Below are 12,994 nucleotides of genomic sequence, written 5' to 3' on the forward strand. Positions count from 1 at the left end.
AACTATACTTATCTCAGGTTCAGGGTTCCGGAACTTGCTAGAGGCGGGCGTTGTGCAGAGGAAGGCAGGTAGTGCGAGCTGTCAGAGTGGAAAAGTCCGAAGGCAGTTGGATCTGGTGGTGTGCAACGGGGGCTGAGAGGCCTTCGGACCTCAGTTAGCTCGGCGACCTCAATCAAGGGACAGAACTGTCCAAGGCTCCCTGCGGCGATTGCTTTTCTTCTCCTGGATTCCCGCTTTGGCTTAGCTCCGCCCTCTTCTCCTAGGGGTTGAAGGCCTGACACTGACGCCGACGCGGTTGCTTAGCGACACCCTTTTCCCAAGATGCCTAGGGTGTTGTTTTTCTTAGCCAATCAGAGAGGCGAAGATACCTCCCCGTCTGCCAATAGGTTGCGAGGCCGGGGCTGGCGACGGTTAAACGCTGCCCGCGGCCTGGGTGGCGGGTCGGTTCCCTTTCCGGGACTCTTGGGCAGCCGTGGCTGTGGCGCGACCTGCCGGGTCAGCGCGAGTCCGGCGGCGGCCCGGCCATGCCGTCCCGGGTGGAGGACTACGAAGTGCTGTACACCATCGGCACGGGCTCCTATGGCCGCTGCCAAAAGATCCGGAGGAAGAGCGACGGCAAGGTGAGCGCGGGGCCCCGGGGTGTCCCGGCTCCCGCTGAGGTTTCGGTAGCCCGGGGCGAGGGCCCTGCGCGAAGGAACCGACGGGCCTCTGGTGGTGGGTGCCGGAAAGTCTCGGCTGTCGGTCTCCCCGGGGTCTGCGATTGACAGATTGACAGCTTGTCCTGGATCGTTCAAGAGATGGGAGGCTGCGTCTTTTCTTTTTATATAATACATATTTCCGGTTTTTGTTCGTTATTTTCTGTCCCGTTTCCACCCTTTCTCCAGCTTTGGCTTGCTCCTGGTTTTCCGTCGGTGGCAGTTAACTCAGTCCTGAGCTATTCTTAGAGAGTAGGACCCACGTGCCATGGAGGGGCAGGACCACCAGGCCTGAAGTTTTGTATCTGCAGTCAAAACTCATTTAAAACACCCATCAGTCCGGTTAGCAGACTCCTCTTTCCCCATGCGTTTAGGTAGAGCTTGTACAGAAAGAAACATTGGAGAGGAAGCTGCCGGACCGATTGGAATAGTCAGGGACTTTGGATACCCGTCCCCTGACTGTGACCAAAGTACTTTTTGGCCAATTTCCTGTTAAGCAACTGAGAATAAGGGGTTGAGGGAGTCCTCTTGTGCCTCATCCGCCTCCCTCCCCCTGTAGCATCATTTCATTTACTGCTTAAAAAGTAGAGGAAGATTATGGCAATAAACTCTGGGCTCATGAAGTTTATTTAACTACATAACATGATCATGACTTTGGATTGTGGAATATGTTTAAAAAGGAGGCAATTTTTTTTTTTTTTAAGTTTTTGGAACTGCCATTCTTTGTTTTGAGCATAACATTAATTCATACCTCGGACATTTTCTTATTTCAGGTATTAGTTTGGAAAGAACTTGACTATGGCTCTATGACAGAAGCTGAGAAACAGATGCTTGTTTCTGAAGTGAATTTGCTTCGTGAACTGAAACATCCAAACATTGTCCGCTATTATGATCGAATTATTGACAGAACCAATACAACGCTGTACATTGTAATGGAATACTGTGAAGGAGGGGACCTGGCTAGTGTGATTACAAAGGGAACCAAGGAAAGGTAATTATAATCTTCCATTTTTTAAATGTCAGCTCTGCCATTTATTACCTATATAATCATTTTAAATTAATTCTTTTTTTCTCATAATTATAAATAATAGTGGGAAATATAATATTAGATGTAAGCTGAAAAGGGGTCTAGTTTTGTTGCTGTTAAGAATCTTATGTTAGGATCAGGGGCAAAGTACTTAGTAACATAGAAGATTGTTCTTGTATTTGGTGGGTCCGTGGTACTTTAGAAAAATCACTGGTGAATCAATACCCATATTTTGCATCAAGTAATTATTTCTCTATTAGTATACAAGAAAAACTAGATAATTCACATCATTCCTTATTTGTAATGATTTATTCAGACATTATATGCCATAAAAATGTTTTGGTTTCAGACAATACTTAGATGAAGATTTTGTTCTTCGAGTGATGGCTCAGTTGACTCTAGCCCTGAAGGAGTGTCACAGAAGAAGTGATGGTGGTCATACTGTGTTACATCGGGATCTGAAACCAGCCAATGTTTTCCTGGATGGCAAGCAAAACGTCAAACTTGGAGATTTTGGGCTAGCTAGAATATTAAACCATGATACGAGTTTTGCAAAAACATTTGTTGGTACACCTTATTACATGTCTCCTGTAAGTATTTCAGAATTTAGATGCTTTTTAATTCCTTAATGCTAAGCATTCAAATGCAAGGTTTATTGTTGGTTTCTTTGTATTTAGCCAAGAATTAATAATACTGTTTCATTTTAAGTTCCAAACTAACCACCTGACCCTTATATTCCTCTGTATCAACAATTTAATTTTTATTGAATTCAGTTTTTATTGAACTATTACCATGTTCAAAGCTCTGGAATTAACAAAGATGAAATGGGTTTTGTCTCTGCCTTCAAGAGCAACAGTGCTTTCCAAAGCATGGGTCCTGGGCACACCTACATCACACTCACTCTGAAGTTTTGTTAGCCCTGGGTCCTGAGTTCATACCCAGTGAATATGGATCTCTGGAAAGGTCCTTGGACACTGTATTTTATCCCTAGTTGGATTCTTGTACTTGGATATATGGGACTCACAAAGCTCACTTACTTCAGATAACATGTTTTTACAATTTCAAAAAATTTCCAAAAAATTTTTCTTATTGCCTTTTCCTGAAATTCATTTATAGGAAGTCTATCACTTTACTTTATCCATTGCCTCTATTGATGGATATTTTATTTCCAAAGGAGCACTGTATGCATATCCTTGTATGTATTATCTTTCTTCCTTTTTGATTATTTCCTTGGAGTGTTTGTGGCTGTCATTAGATATTATCTAATGGCTTTTATTTATTTTCCCTATTTTTTTATTGGTGCATCATAGATGTACATAAAGTTGGAATTTGTTGTTATATATTCACATAACATAAGATTTAGCTAATGTTGTTCCTCAGTATTTCCCCTTTCCCTCCCTCCAGCCTCCCTCCTGTCCCTTTCCTCTACAATGCTGTTCTCTCTTTAATTTTCACGATGGTCTGATGGCTTTTAAAGACCTTAAATCAATAAGGAACAGCATCAATGTATTAATATATGAAATCTGAGCAGATATGGATGAAAAGATTTTTTCTTTTTTTATTAGCTTACAAACATTTCTGGAATTTTCCAATATTTTAGAAATTATGCTAACATCTGACTGCAGTATAAAACTGCAAGTTTATTTTTTTATTAAGATCAGACATAGCCAGAACAGTGCCATTTTCCCACTGTATCAAATTCCAAATTGAAAGGCTTTAACATAAAGAAAGATTATCCAAAAATGGTGGAAAATTTGAAATTTGAAACCTATGCAATTCTTTTGTTCCCTTTTTTTTTTCCTGTCCTTGTAATTAGATCAGTTTGGTTCCTCTAAGTCATTAATTGTCAAGGAGTGATATCAGACTCACCAGCTGGGTTTTAAAACACTAATCAGCCTCCTGGAGATTTTGGTACTTGCCCTCAGTCCCTCCTCAGCTATTGTAGACTATTGTTACTGTAGGTATAGAAGAAGGGCAAACAATTAAAATAGGTAATGAGAATATTAGTGATTGCTTTGACTTATACAGTGGATTAAGGAAAAATATATAAATGAATATATATATATATATATATATATATATATATATATATATTTTCATAAATGAATATATAAATCCAGTTAGCTATTTATGTATGCACTTAAATGTGGGCTAAATAATATGTTTTGGTTATTCTGGAATTTTCTCTGTTTCTTTTAAATTGAAGTTTGTGGCTGGACACGGTAGCACTTGTAATCCCAGCTACTTAGGAGGCTAAGGCGGGAAGATCACAAGTTGGAGACCATGTTGGGCAACTTAGTGAGATCCTGTCTCAAAATAAAAAATAAGGGGTTGGGGTTGTGGCTCAGTAGTAGAACACTTGCCTAGCATGTGTGAGGCACTGGATTCTATTCTCAGCATTGCCTATAAGTAAATAAAAATAAAGGTCCATGAACAACTAATAAAAAAAATAAAAAATAAATAAAAAATAAAAGGGACTGGAGAGGTTGGTAGCTCAGTGGTAGAGAGTGCCCCTGGATTCAATTTCCAGCATTGTAATCAATCATTCAATAAAATAAATGAGGTTTCTAATTAGACTCAATGGTACACACCTATAGTCCTAGCTACTCAGGAGGCTGAGGTAAGATGATTTGGGGGGGCCTTGGATTTCGAGTTTAGCTTGAACAACCTAACAAAACCCTTTCTCAAAAAAATAGAGTTTCTAGATTATGAATGCCTCGAGGATAGAGATCTTTTATATTCAATTTTGAATGGTTAATATCTATCCAACAGTAAACATTTTCACTTGTGAATGAAAAATAAGGGAATGAATTATATATGACAAAGTATATTGGGACAAGATTGTTGTTCTTTTCCCCTTATAAATTTTGCTTTTTTGGTGTTAGGGATTGAAACCAAGGCCCTGTACATGCTAGGCAAGCACTCTGTCATTGAGCCACATCCCTAGCCTTTCCATTATAAATGTGAGGATAAAGTATACACTTTTGTTATTGTCTCATAAACTGAATTAGTCTTTTGTATTTGAAGTTCTTGCTATAAATAAAATATTTATAACATTTTTCTCCTCTCTCTTAAGTAAATACTACCAAGCTTTGAGTTTCTGTTTTCTACTCAGGTATAATTTTTAAAAGTTTTATAAAATTTTAAAAACCAAATAAACTTTTTTTTTTTTTTTTGTACAGGGGATTGAACCCAAGGGTGCTTAACCATTGAGCCACATCTTCATCCCTTTTAAAAAAATATTTTATTTAGAGACAGAGTCTCACTGAGTTGTTTAGGGCCTTGCTAAGTTGCTGAGGCTGGCTTTGAATTCTTGATCTTCCCACCTTGGCCTTCTGAGCCACTGGGATTACAGTCATGCATGTGCCACCATGCCTGGCCAACAAGAACTTTTATTTAACTTTTTTACCTTTTCCCCCTTCTAGGAACAAATGAATCGCATGTCCTATAATGAGAAATCAGATATATGGTCACTGGGTTGTTTGCTGTATGAATTGTGTGCATTAATGTAAGTATAATAAAGTCAGATTCCTAATCTAAGGTTTACACTGTCACCTTTCATTGGGTCCAGCTTTTTGAGCATCTATGCTAATTAAAACATATTCACATCTGAAGAACTATCAAATTCTTTTAGTAAAGTAGATAAACATTTTTTTTAAAAAAAGATGTCATCCATGAAGCTGGGTTCTGACTTAACTTTTTAAAATTTTTTTTTCTTAGTTGTAGATGGACACAATACCTTTATTTATTTATTTATTTTTAAGGATCGAACCCAGTGCCTCACATGTGTGAGGCAAGCCCTCTACTGCTGAGCCACAACTGCAGCTCCTGCGTCCTGACTTTATTAAAGGTCTTGACTGTTAGATGCTTTCTTGTTAGACTGATGCTTATTCAAGGTCAGGCAGATAATGTAAAGCTATTACAAGGACAGGGAAGAAATAAAACAGATTAAGAGGAGAGGTCTGGGGATTTGGAGGACAGGAAAGAGGTCCAGTTCTTTTCCTTTTAAACTATTCTATAGCACAGTGGTTCTTCTACAGGATTTGTGGGGAAGCAGTTTTTGTCCCCCATGGCACATTTGGCAATATCTAGACATTTTTGGTTGTCACAATTAGAGTGTGCTAGTGGGTAGAGAGAGGCCAGGGATACCACAAAATATCCTACAAAGCACAGGATAATCCCCCACCCCACCCCCGCCAGCATGACTTAACAACCCAAGGGGTCAATAGTATGAAGGTAGTACTATTAAAGTTAGCTATAGAAGGAAGTCCCAGAAGTAAAAATAAATACAAAGGTGATTATGCTTTTGATTCAGTTACTATTATCTATTTTCATTTAAAAATTTTTCTTCTTTCCTTCCTTCTTTCCTTTCTCTTCCTTCCTTTCCATCATTCGTTTTTACTTATATTTTTTACCCCAGGCCTCCATTTACTGCTTTCAACCAAAAAGAACTAGCCGGGAAGATCAGAGAAGGCAAATTCAGGAGAATTCCATATCGTTATTCTGATGAATTGAATGACATTATTACGAGGATGTTAAATTTAAAGGTAAAGGCTATAAGATTTTATATCGTCTGATTTTATCTCTCAATTAAAATTTGGAGTATATATTCTCTCTTTTAAAGTGATAGAGACTAAAGAAAATATTTCCTTAGCTAAATATACTCTGTTAACACAAGTGAAAACATGCAAATCTGGCAAATCACAGGTCCTTGCCAGCCTACCTTTTGTGCTTGCTTTCTTTTTCCTCCACTCTCTTCCTTGCTAACAGATGGTCGGTGGTGAGGAAAGATTACAGAAAGGATCCAAATCCTCAGTTCCCCTGGTTGTTGCCTACCTCAAAGTAACAGGTGGTCAGGGAAGGGGCCAGAAATAATTAGAGTAGAAGAAAAAGAACTTGAATAAAGAGATTTTGTGGAAAAACTCAGACCGTGGGATGGTGAAAGATATGTTCTGAGACTAGGCTGATGTGAAGAGTGGAAGGGAAGTGCTATAACAGGGATACAGAGGAAGTAGTAGGTAAAGGTTGGTGGGAAGGGATCCTGTTACCTGTGGTTTAGACACTCAAAGGTGGTGCTTCTTCTACAGCAGACCCAGCCGTGCTGTCAAGCACCAGCACCTGTTGTACCAAAGGGACTGAGTCTTCTTACAAAGGGGGAGGGTAAAAGGGGAATAAATTAAAAATCTGCATTACCTTATGGACTCAGAATTTCAAGACGAGTGAACTTATTTTTTCAGATGTTTAAGACCTATTTCTGTAGCTGGGCACAGTGGCTTGAGAGGCTGAGGCAGGAGGATCACAAGTTCAAAGCCAGACTCAGCAACTTAGTGAGACCCTAAGCAACTGAAGACCTGTCTCAAAATGAAAGTGGGCTGGAGATTTGGTTCAGTTGTTAAGTACCTGTGGGTTCAATTCCTGGTTAAAAAAAAAAGACCTGTCTCTTTGAACAATCTTCTCTTTTGCCTTGGAAATATATACCCTTTTAATGTAACTACTTTCTCAGGACAAATATTCTGTTATGCAGTCTGACTGTATCATTGATATTTTTCCCTAGGATTACCATCGACCTTCTGTGGAAGAAATTCTTGAGAACCCTTTGATAGCAGACTTGGTTGCAGAAGAACAAAGAAGACATCTTGAAAGGAGAGGGCGACGATTAGGAGAGCCTGAAAAGTCGCAGGAGTCTACTCCTGTGCTGAATGAGCTGAAACTAAAAGAAATACAGTTACAGGAGCGAGAGCGAGCCCTCAAAGCCAGAGAGGAAAGGCTGGAGCGTAAGTCCACGTGGTGTGGGAGGAGCAGAGTAGCGCTATGAGTGGGTTGCTCTGATGTGTGTACATAACACAATAGTTTCTATGTATAGGTCCTACTAGAACCTTCTATCAACCAGAACATTTAACTAAATAACCAAGCTTGATGACGCTTTCATGTTGGATTTCTTTCTCTGGAGACAGTTGTTAGTCATATATTTCTTGGGTATTAACTGGGTTGGGCCTAACACAATAGTCATTGTACTTTATTATGCAATTACTTATTTTTTTCATCTTTGCTGTAAACATCTTAAGGTTTGTTCCATTGTAAAGGAAGGTCTTCCAGTGTGCTGCCTTCTGTCATAAAACGGTCTAAAATGCGACAGTATTAGACTGGGTATGTTTAGGCAATTCTGTGGAGAATATAGGTGCAAGATATTCTAGAATTATAAATATTACTGTGATGAGTGTTAATATTAATGTGATTAGTATTAACTGATTTGATGCTAATTAGTTTTTGAGGTTGGAAGTCTGTCTATTCCACTAAGATGAAAGTTACTACCAGCGTCTTAGAATCACACCAGGTAGCAATAGCAGTGAGTCTCCATTTTAACATTCAGAGACAGGGATGGAGCTATGTGCGTCTCCTGCCATCCTCATGACACCCCTGATTTCACTTCTGTGGCCTTATGCCCTATGCAGACTTCAAATGCTTTTCTATTTAAATATGCTTATCAAGCATTCAGTGTGTTCATTAATGTTTTGCTTCCTAATGATAAAAACATTGTATAGTGCTGTGAGATATGCTCACTGTATAGGGATAGCTTGTGCTTATCTGGAGACTTTTTATTGACTCTCTTGTTAAAAGAACTCTTTAAACACAAACACACACCTCTTTCTCTGAAGTCTGGGCCATGAATGAAAGTAGGCTTTGTTTCTAACCTAAAGAGTCGCCCCTTAACTCAGTTATGTTTTTTCCCCTTCCATTTTGGTGCTACCGCTGAACCAGAAGAGATTTTGTGCTATAAGACCAGGGAATGCCCTGGAAACTAGCTTTTGCCTATTTGCCTTGGAGAGCAGAGATGGCTTTTGTTTTTGTGTTCCCAAATGAATTACTTCCACACAACATGACCAAGTAAAAACTTTGTATTTGTACTTAAACAAGTTCCTAACAAGAAAACATACAATAACTTATGACCTACTATTACACTAAATTAAAAATGCAGGATCTGGTTGATTAGGTTAAGAAACCAGTAAGAAACCTTTCACAAAACATTACTCTGCCGTGGTCAGGCATGCTAATTAGAATGATAAGAAAAGATTACCAAATGTAAATTGTTTTATAGCCAAAGCTCTTTGTTCATTTTTTCCTATTGCATTTTTAAAGAGAAGGAACGTGAACTTTGTGTTCGGGAGAGACTAGCAGAGGACAAACTGGCTAGAGCAGAAAATCTGGTGAAGAACTACAGCTTGCTGAAGGAGCAGAAGTTCCTCTCTCTGGCGAGTACTCCAGGTATGAGAGTCAGCTCGGTGTGCAGAAGTTGGTGCTACAAATGAAGATGTGCACATCAGTGATACCCTCAAGGTGGCCTTGGTAGCTCTTTTTCATTTTACAAAGTCTCAAATCTTAAGATAAATTTCACTGAATATATATGCTTCAATGGAAATAAAATTCTATTATAGTAGTGATTTATTTACTGGGTTCATAGACCTGAGGCAGTGAGTCATATGCTTTCATCTTCAATTTTATTTACCTTATTAAACTACATGTTTAGTATTTGATATTCATTTTTTAGTATGAAGACATTTTTACAACAGTATGTTTCAAATTTTTCTTTGGTTATATTATCAAAATTCTATTTCTATTTTCAAGCAAAAACCCTAACACTTTAATACTGCCACACCTCAACCATAGAGTGTGGCTTAAAAGACATAGAAGTCAAGTGCAGAATTGACCATGACTTTTGAATCTTTGCTTTAGACCCTTTCAAATTGAGACATGTATTTGTTGAAATATGATTAATGTGTGCATAACTGTGCGAGCCGCCCCACTTCAGAGCTTGGGTGCAGACAGCCTGCTCACTGCGCTGCCTTCGTGTGGCGTTGTCCCTGCTGCGTCCTTGTGATGATTGGCTACACCGACAGATCCTCTCACTTGCCTTTTTCCATTTCATTTTTTACAGATCTAATTTAGTCTGCTGTCTAGAATTTTGGAAAATGCAGAATGCTAGACGTCTTTTCTTTTAATTTCTTTATGACACAAATTATGTATTCAAAGTTTTGTGTTGGTTTTAAAAATTTAGCATCTGCATGTTCAATGAAACTTCATCAGAGTTCTTATGACTCCCTTATTCCATGTAGAATAGCATGCATATATGAAGGCTGCCATTTGCATCTTTAGTAATTTGGAGAGAATCAGATCAGTTTAGTGTGACAGCATTTTGTAAATGAGGCAAATAAAAAACCTGCTTAAGTTAGTCTGATGATTGCAATAACTTTATAGTGACTAAGTGATAGATAAACTCTTGATAGAAGTAAATGAAATAGATTATATGAAATATGGGCTTCATCCCTTAAAATGTTTCTTTTTTCTAACTATCACTCATTTCACAGTACGCAGTTGCATCTTTGCTAAAGCTATCCTTTGTTTAATAAAATACTCATTTTTTTTCTATTGAACAAAATAGTATTCTTTTTCTAAATATTCTCTTGTAAACCCTATGTTGATTTACAAATGTGTAAGTATTTGTGGTTATAACAGGTGGATGCACATGCTTATCATCCCAACTGCTGGCCTGTAATCTCAGCCATCTGGGAGGCTGAGGCACAAGCAAAGATTGCAAGTTTGAGGCCAGCCAGGGCAACTTAGTGAAACTGTCTCAGAATTAAAAAAGGACTGAGAATGTAGCTCAATGGTAGAGCTCCTCTAAGTTCAATCCCCAGTACTTTAAAAAAAAATTTTTTTTTTTTTTGAGCCCATGGAGTTAAAGTCTAAAAGCAATTCCTTTGCTTTGAAGTAGAAACAATACATGGAGGAAGTCAGGGGACTGGGGAAGGAAGGGCTCTGTGTAGCAACCTTTCTGTCTTTTCTTTATCCAGACAGCTCTGTGGCTTCTTTCTTCCTCACCCTTGTCCTGTTTTTGCTCAGTATTCACCTGAAGTTTTCTCTCAATATTGCCACCACCACCCAGCAGGCCATGTTGGTATTATCTTCCTTATAGCACACGATCACATCGCCCCATCCGCACTTGTTTGTTTGTTTGTTTGTTTATCATTTGTCTCCTCCTACTAGAATAGGGCCTTTGTTTGGTTCACAATGGCCCATACTATGAACTCAGTAAATATTTAAACATATTTCCTTTAAGTGACTATAAAGGAGAAATAAGAAGCCTCTAGAATTGAAACCTGCAAGCCTCTAATCCCCAGCAAATTCTGTCAGTGGTTAATAGTGTTACTTTTCTAAGTAAATACGATTATTTTTCCATATGAAAAGCACAGGTTGCATTTTTTTAGTGCACCATTACTTGATTTACCTTGTCCATACAGCATTTTAGGTTCTTTTTGAAACAAATTTCTGGGTAGTTGATCTACTTTGAACTACACACTTGACCCAAATTGCAGGTTTCCCCACAAGCAAGAGCTTCTGCTTCTGTGCTTTTCTGAAAGTAAGGTATCCTACATAGAATGGCACTGGTTTTCCAGAGCAGAGATAAAAACACTGATTTCCAGAAGTATTATACTGTGCGCATCATCCCCAATGGTTTTAACCCTAAGAGGAAAGTTGACTATTGTGGGAATAAAACAGGCTGAGCTTAGCTTGGTGGTAGAGTACTTGCCTGGCACGCACTGCATTCCTAGCACTGCAAAATGAATGAATGAATGAAACGTTTGTTCCTTATGTTTGGTTTATTTTTAGTCATATAGATTAAAAGGCTAATTGGTACTGGGAGTGATGGCATACCTGAAATCCCAGCTACTCAGGAGGCTGAGGCAGGAGGACAGCAAGTTCAAGGCTAGCCTGGACAACCTAGTGAGACCATGTCTCAAAAAGGGGATGTAGCTCAATTGTAGAGTGTCCCTGGGTTTGATCCCAGTACCAGGGAAAAACAGCAACAACAACAAAAAAGACTGGCTGGTTTCTGTCCATGCCCTTAACCTCTTATCCCAGAGAAAATCAGACAGGTACCCACATTTCAAATGTGAGCCAGAACAGTAAATTTTATTTATTTATTTTTTTGGATATCGGGGATTGAACTCAGGGGCACTCAACCACTGAGCCACACCCTCAGCCCTATTTTGTATTTTATTCAGAGACATGGTCTCTCACTGAGTTGCTTAGCACCTTACCGTTGCTGAGGCTGGCTTTGAACTCACACTCCTCCTGCCTCAGCCTCCTGAGAGTAAATATTTTTTGAAAATTATGATACATGTATAGGAGTTGAACTCCTATTCAAGTAACTCAAACCTGTTTTCTTTTCCTTTCTAAAGAACTTCTTGACTTCCCATCCTCAATAATTAAGAAGAAAGTTCATTTCAGTGGAGAAAGTAAAGAGAACATCATGAGAAGTGAGAATTCGGAGAGTCAGCTCACCTCCAAATCCAAGTGCAAGGATCTGAAGAAAAGGCTTCATGCTGCCCAGCTGCGGGCTCAAGCTCTGTCAGATATTGAAAAAAATTACCAACTAAAAAGCAGACAGATCCTGGGCATGCGCTAACCTGGCAGAGAGACAGAGCTGTGTGCAGTACTTAATAGAGCCAACCCTTTAAAGATTGATATTCAACTGCTGTAGCTTGATATACTTGGTTCCATGAGCCACGCCTTTTTGTATAGTAAGCATGGTATTTTGGAATTAATATTGCTGTTTTTCAGCAACAATTGTATAAGATGTCTATGTCTTTATTTTTATTTTTTTTTCTTAGGAACAACTTTATAGAAATGATACTTTCTTGGTTGGGCTTTTAATCCTGTGTGTGATTACTTCTAGGAGTATGAGATGTGACCTTTGAGATCTTGGGGAAAACAATAATGTTAAGGGGGAAAAAGGTCTTTACTCAGGAATAGTAGTTATTAAGAAGTTTTAAATGAGGGGTGTGTGCTTACAATTGTCATGTATAGTTTTAAATTTAAAGTCTGAGGTTTTGAACGTTCTTGAACTTAGAAAAAGAGATTGAATATAAATTGGTCACTAATATCAAGACATCTTGTATATAAATATTCCATGTGGTGTAAATCTATTGTCTGTGGAAATTCATCACTGTGATGTCTGCAATCTTTTATTCCTTTTTATTCTATTTAATAGCATATGAGCTGGTTGTTGTTTGTCCACCTCTATCCCACTAATAAAACAATTCTTTAGTTTTCTTACATTTATGTCTCTTGTATTTGTTGATCTCAGTTGGAAGGGTGTGAGTTTATGATGATAGGTTTGTAAGGTAGGAAAGAGAATATGGATCTTTTATTCAAGGGAGCTACTCTAGAACCTTAACATCCATCTTGTTAGTCCATAGAAGCTAGCAGTTTT

At 38.6% G+C, this 12,994-nt stretch overlaps 1 protein-coding gene across 1 annotated transcript; it reads left to right on the forward strand.

Annotated features, from left to right (window-relative positions):
• Positions 1–411: 411 nt before the first annotated feature.
• Positions 412–12,787, forward strand: NEK2 (NIMA related kinase 2). The gene is made up of 8 exons (XM_081300268.1): positions 412–620; positions 1,469–1,686; positions 2,072–2,312; positions 5,148–5,230; positions 6,143–6,269; positions 7,277–7,496; positions 8,860–8,985; positions 11,961–12,787. Exons 1-8 carry the CDS (start codon positions 525–527, stop codon positions 12,185–12,187), a joined length of 1,338 nt encoding a protein of 445 aa, XP_081156394.1. The 5' UTR covers positions 412–524; the 3' UTR covers positions 12,188–12,787.
• Positions 12,788–12,994: the final 207 nt, after the last annotated feature.

The sequence above is a fragment of the Spermophilus citellus genome (assembly GCF_964194105.1).
Source record: "Spermophilus citellus genome assembly, chromosome: 6".
In the NCBI taxonomy this organism is placed as follows: Eukaryota; Metazoa; Chordata; class Mammalia; order Rodentia; family Sciuridae; genus Spermophilus; species Spermophilus citellus.

Bases quoted from the DNA above. Each gene is read 5' to 3' on its own strand.
- NEK2 (XM_081300268.1), top strand. From the start codon at position 525: ATGCCGTCCCGGGTGGAGGACTACGAAGTGCTGTACACCATCGGCACG. The intron at 2,313-5,147 runs GTAAGTATTTCA...TCCCCCTTCTAG, and splicing joins CACCTTATTACATGTCTCCT to GAACAAATGAATCGCATGTC. The intron at 8,986-11,960 runs GTATGAGAGTCA...TCCTTTCTAAAG, and splicing joins CTCTCTGGCGAGTACTCCAG to AACTTCTTGACTTCCCATCC.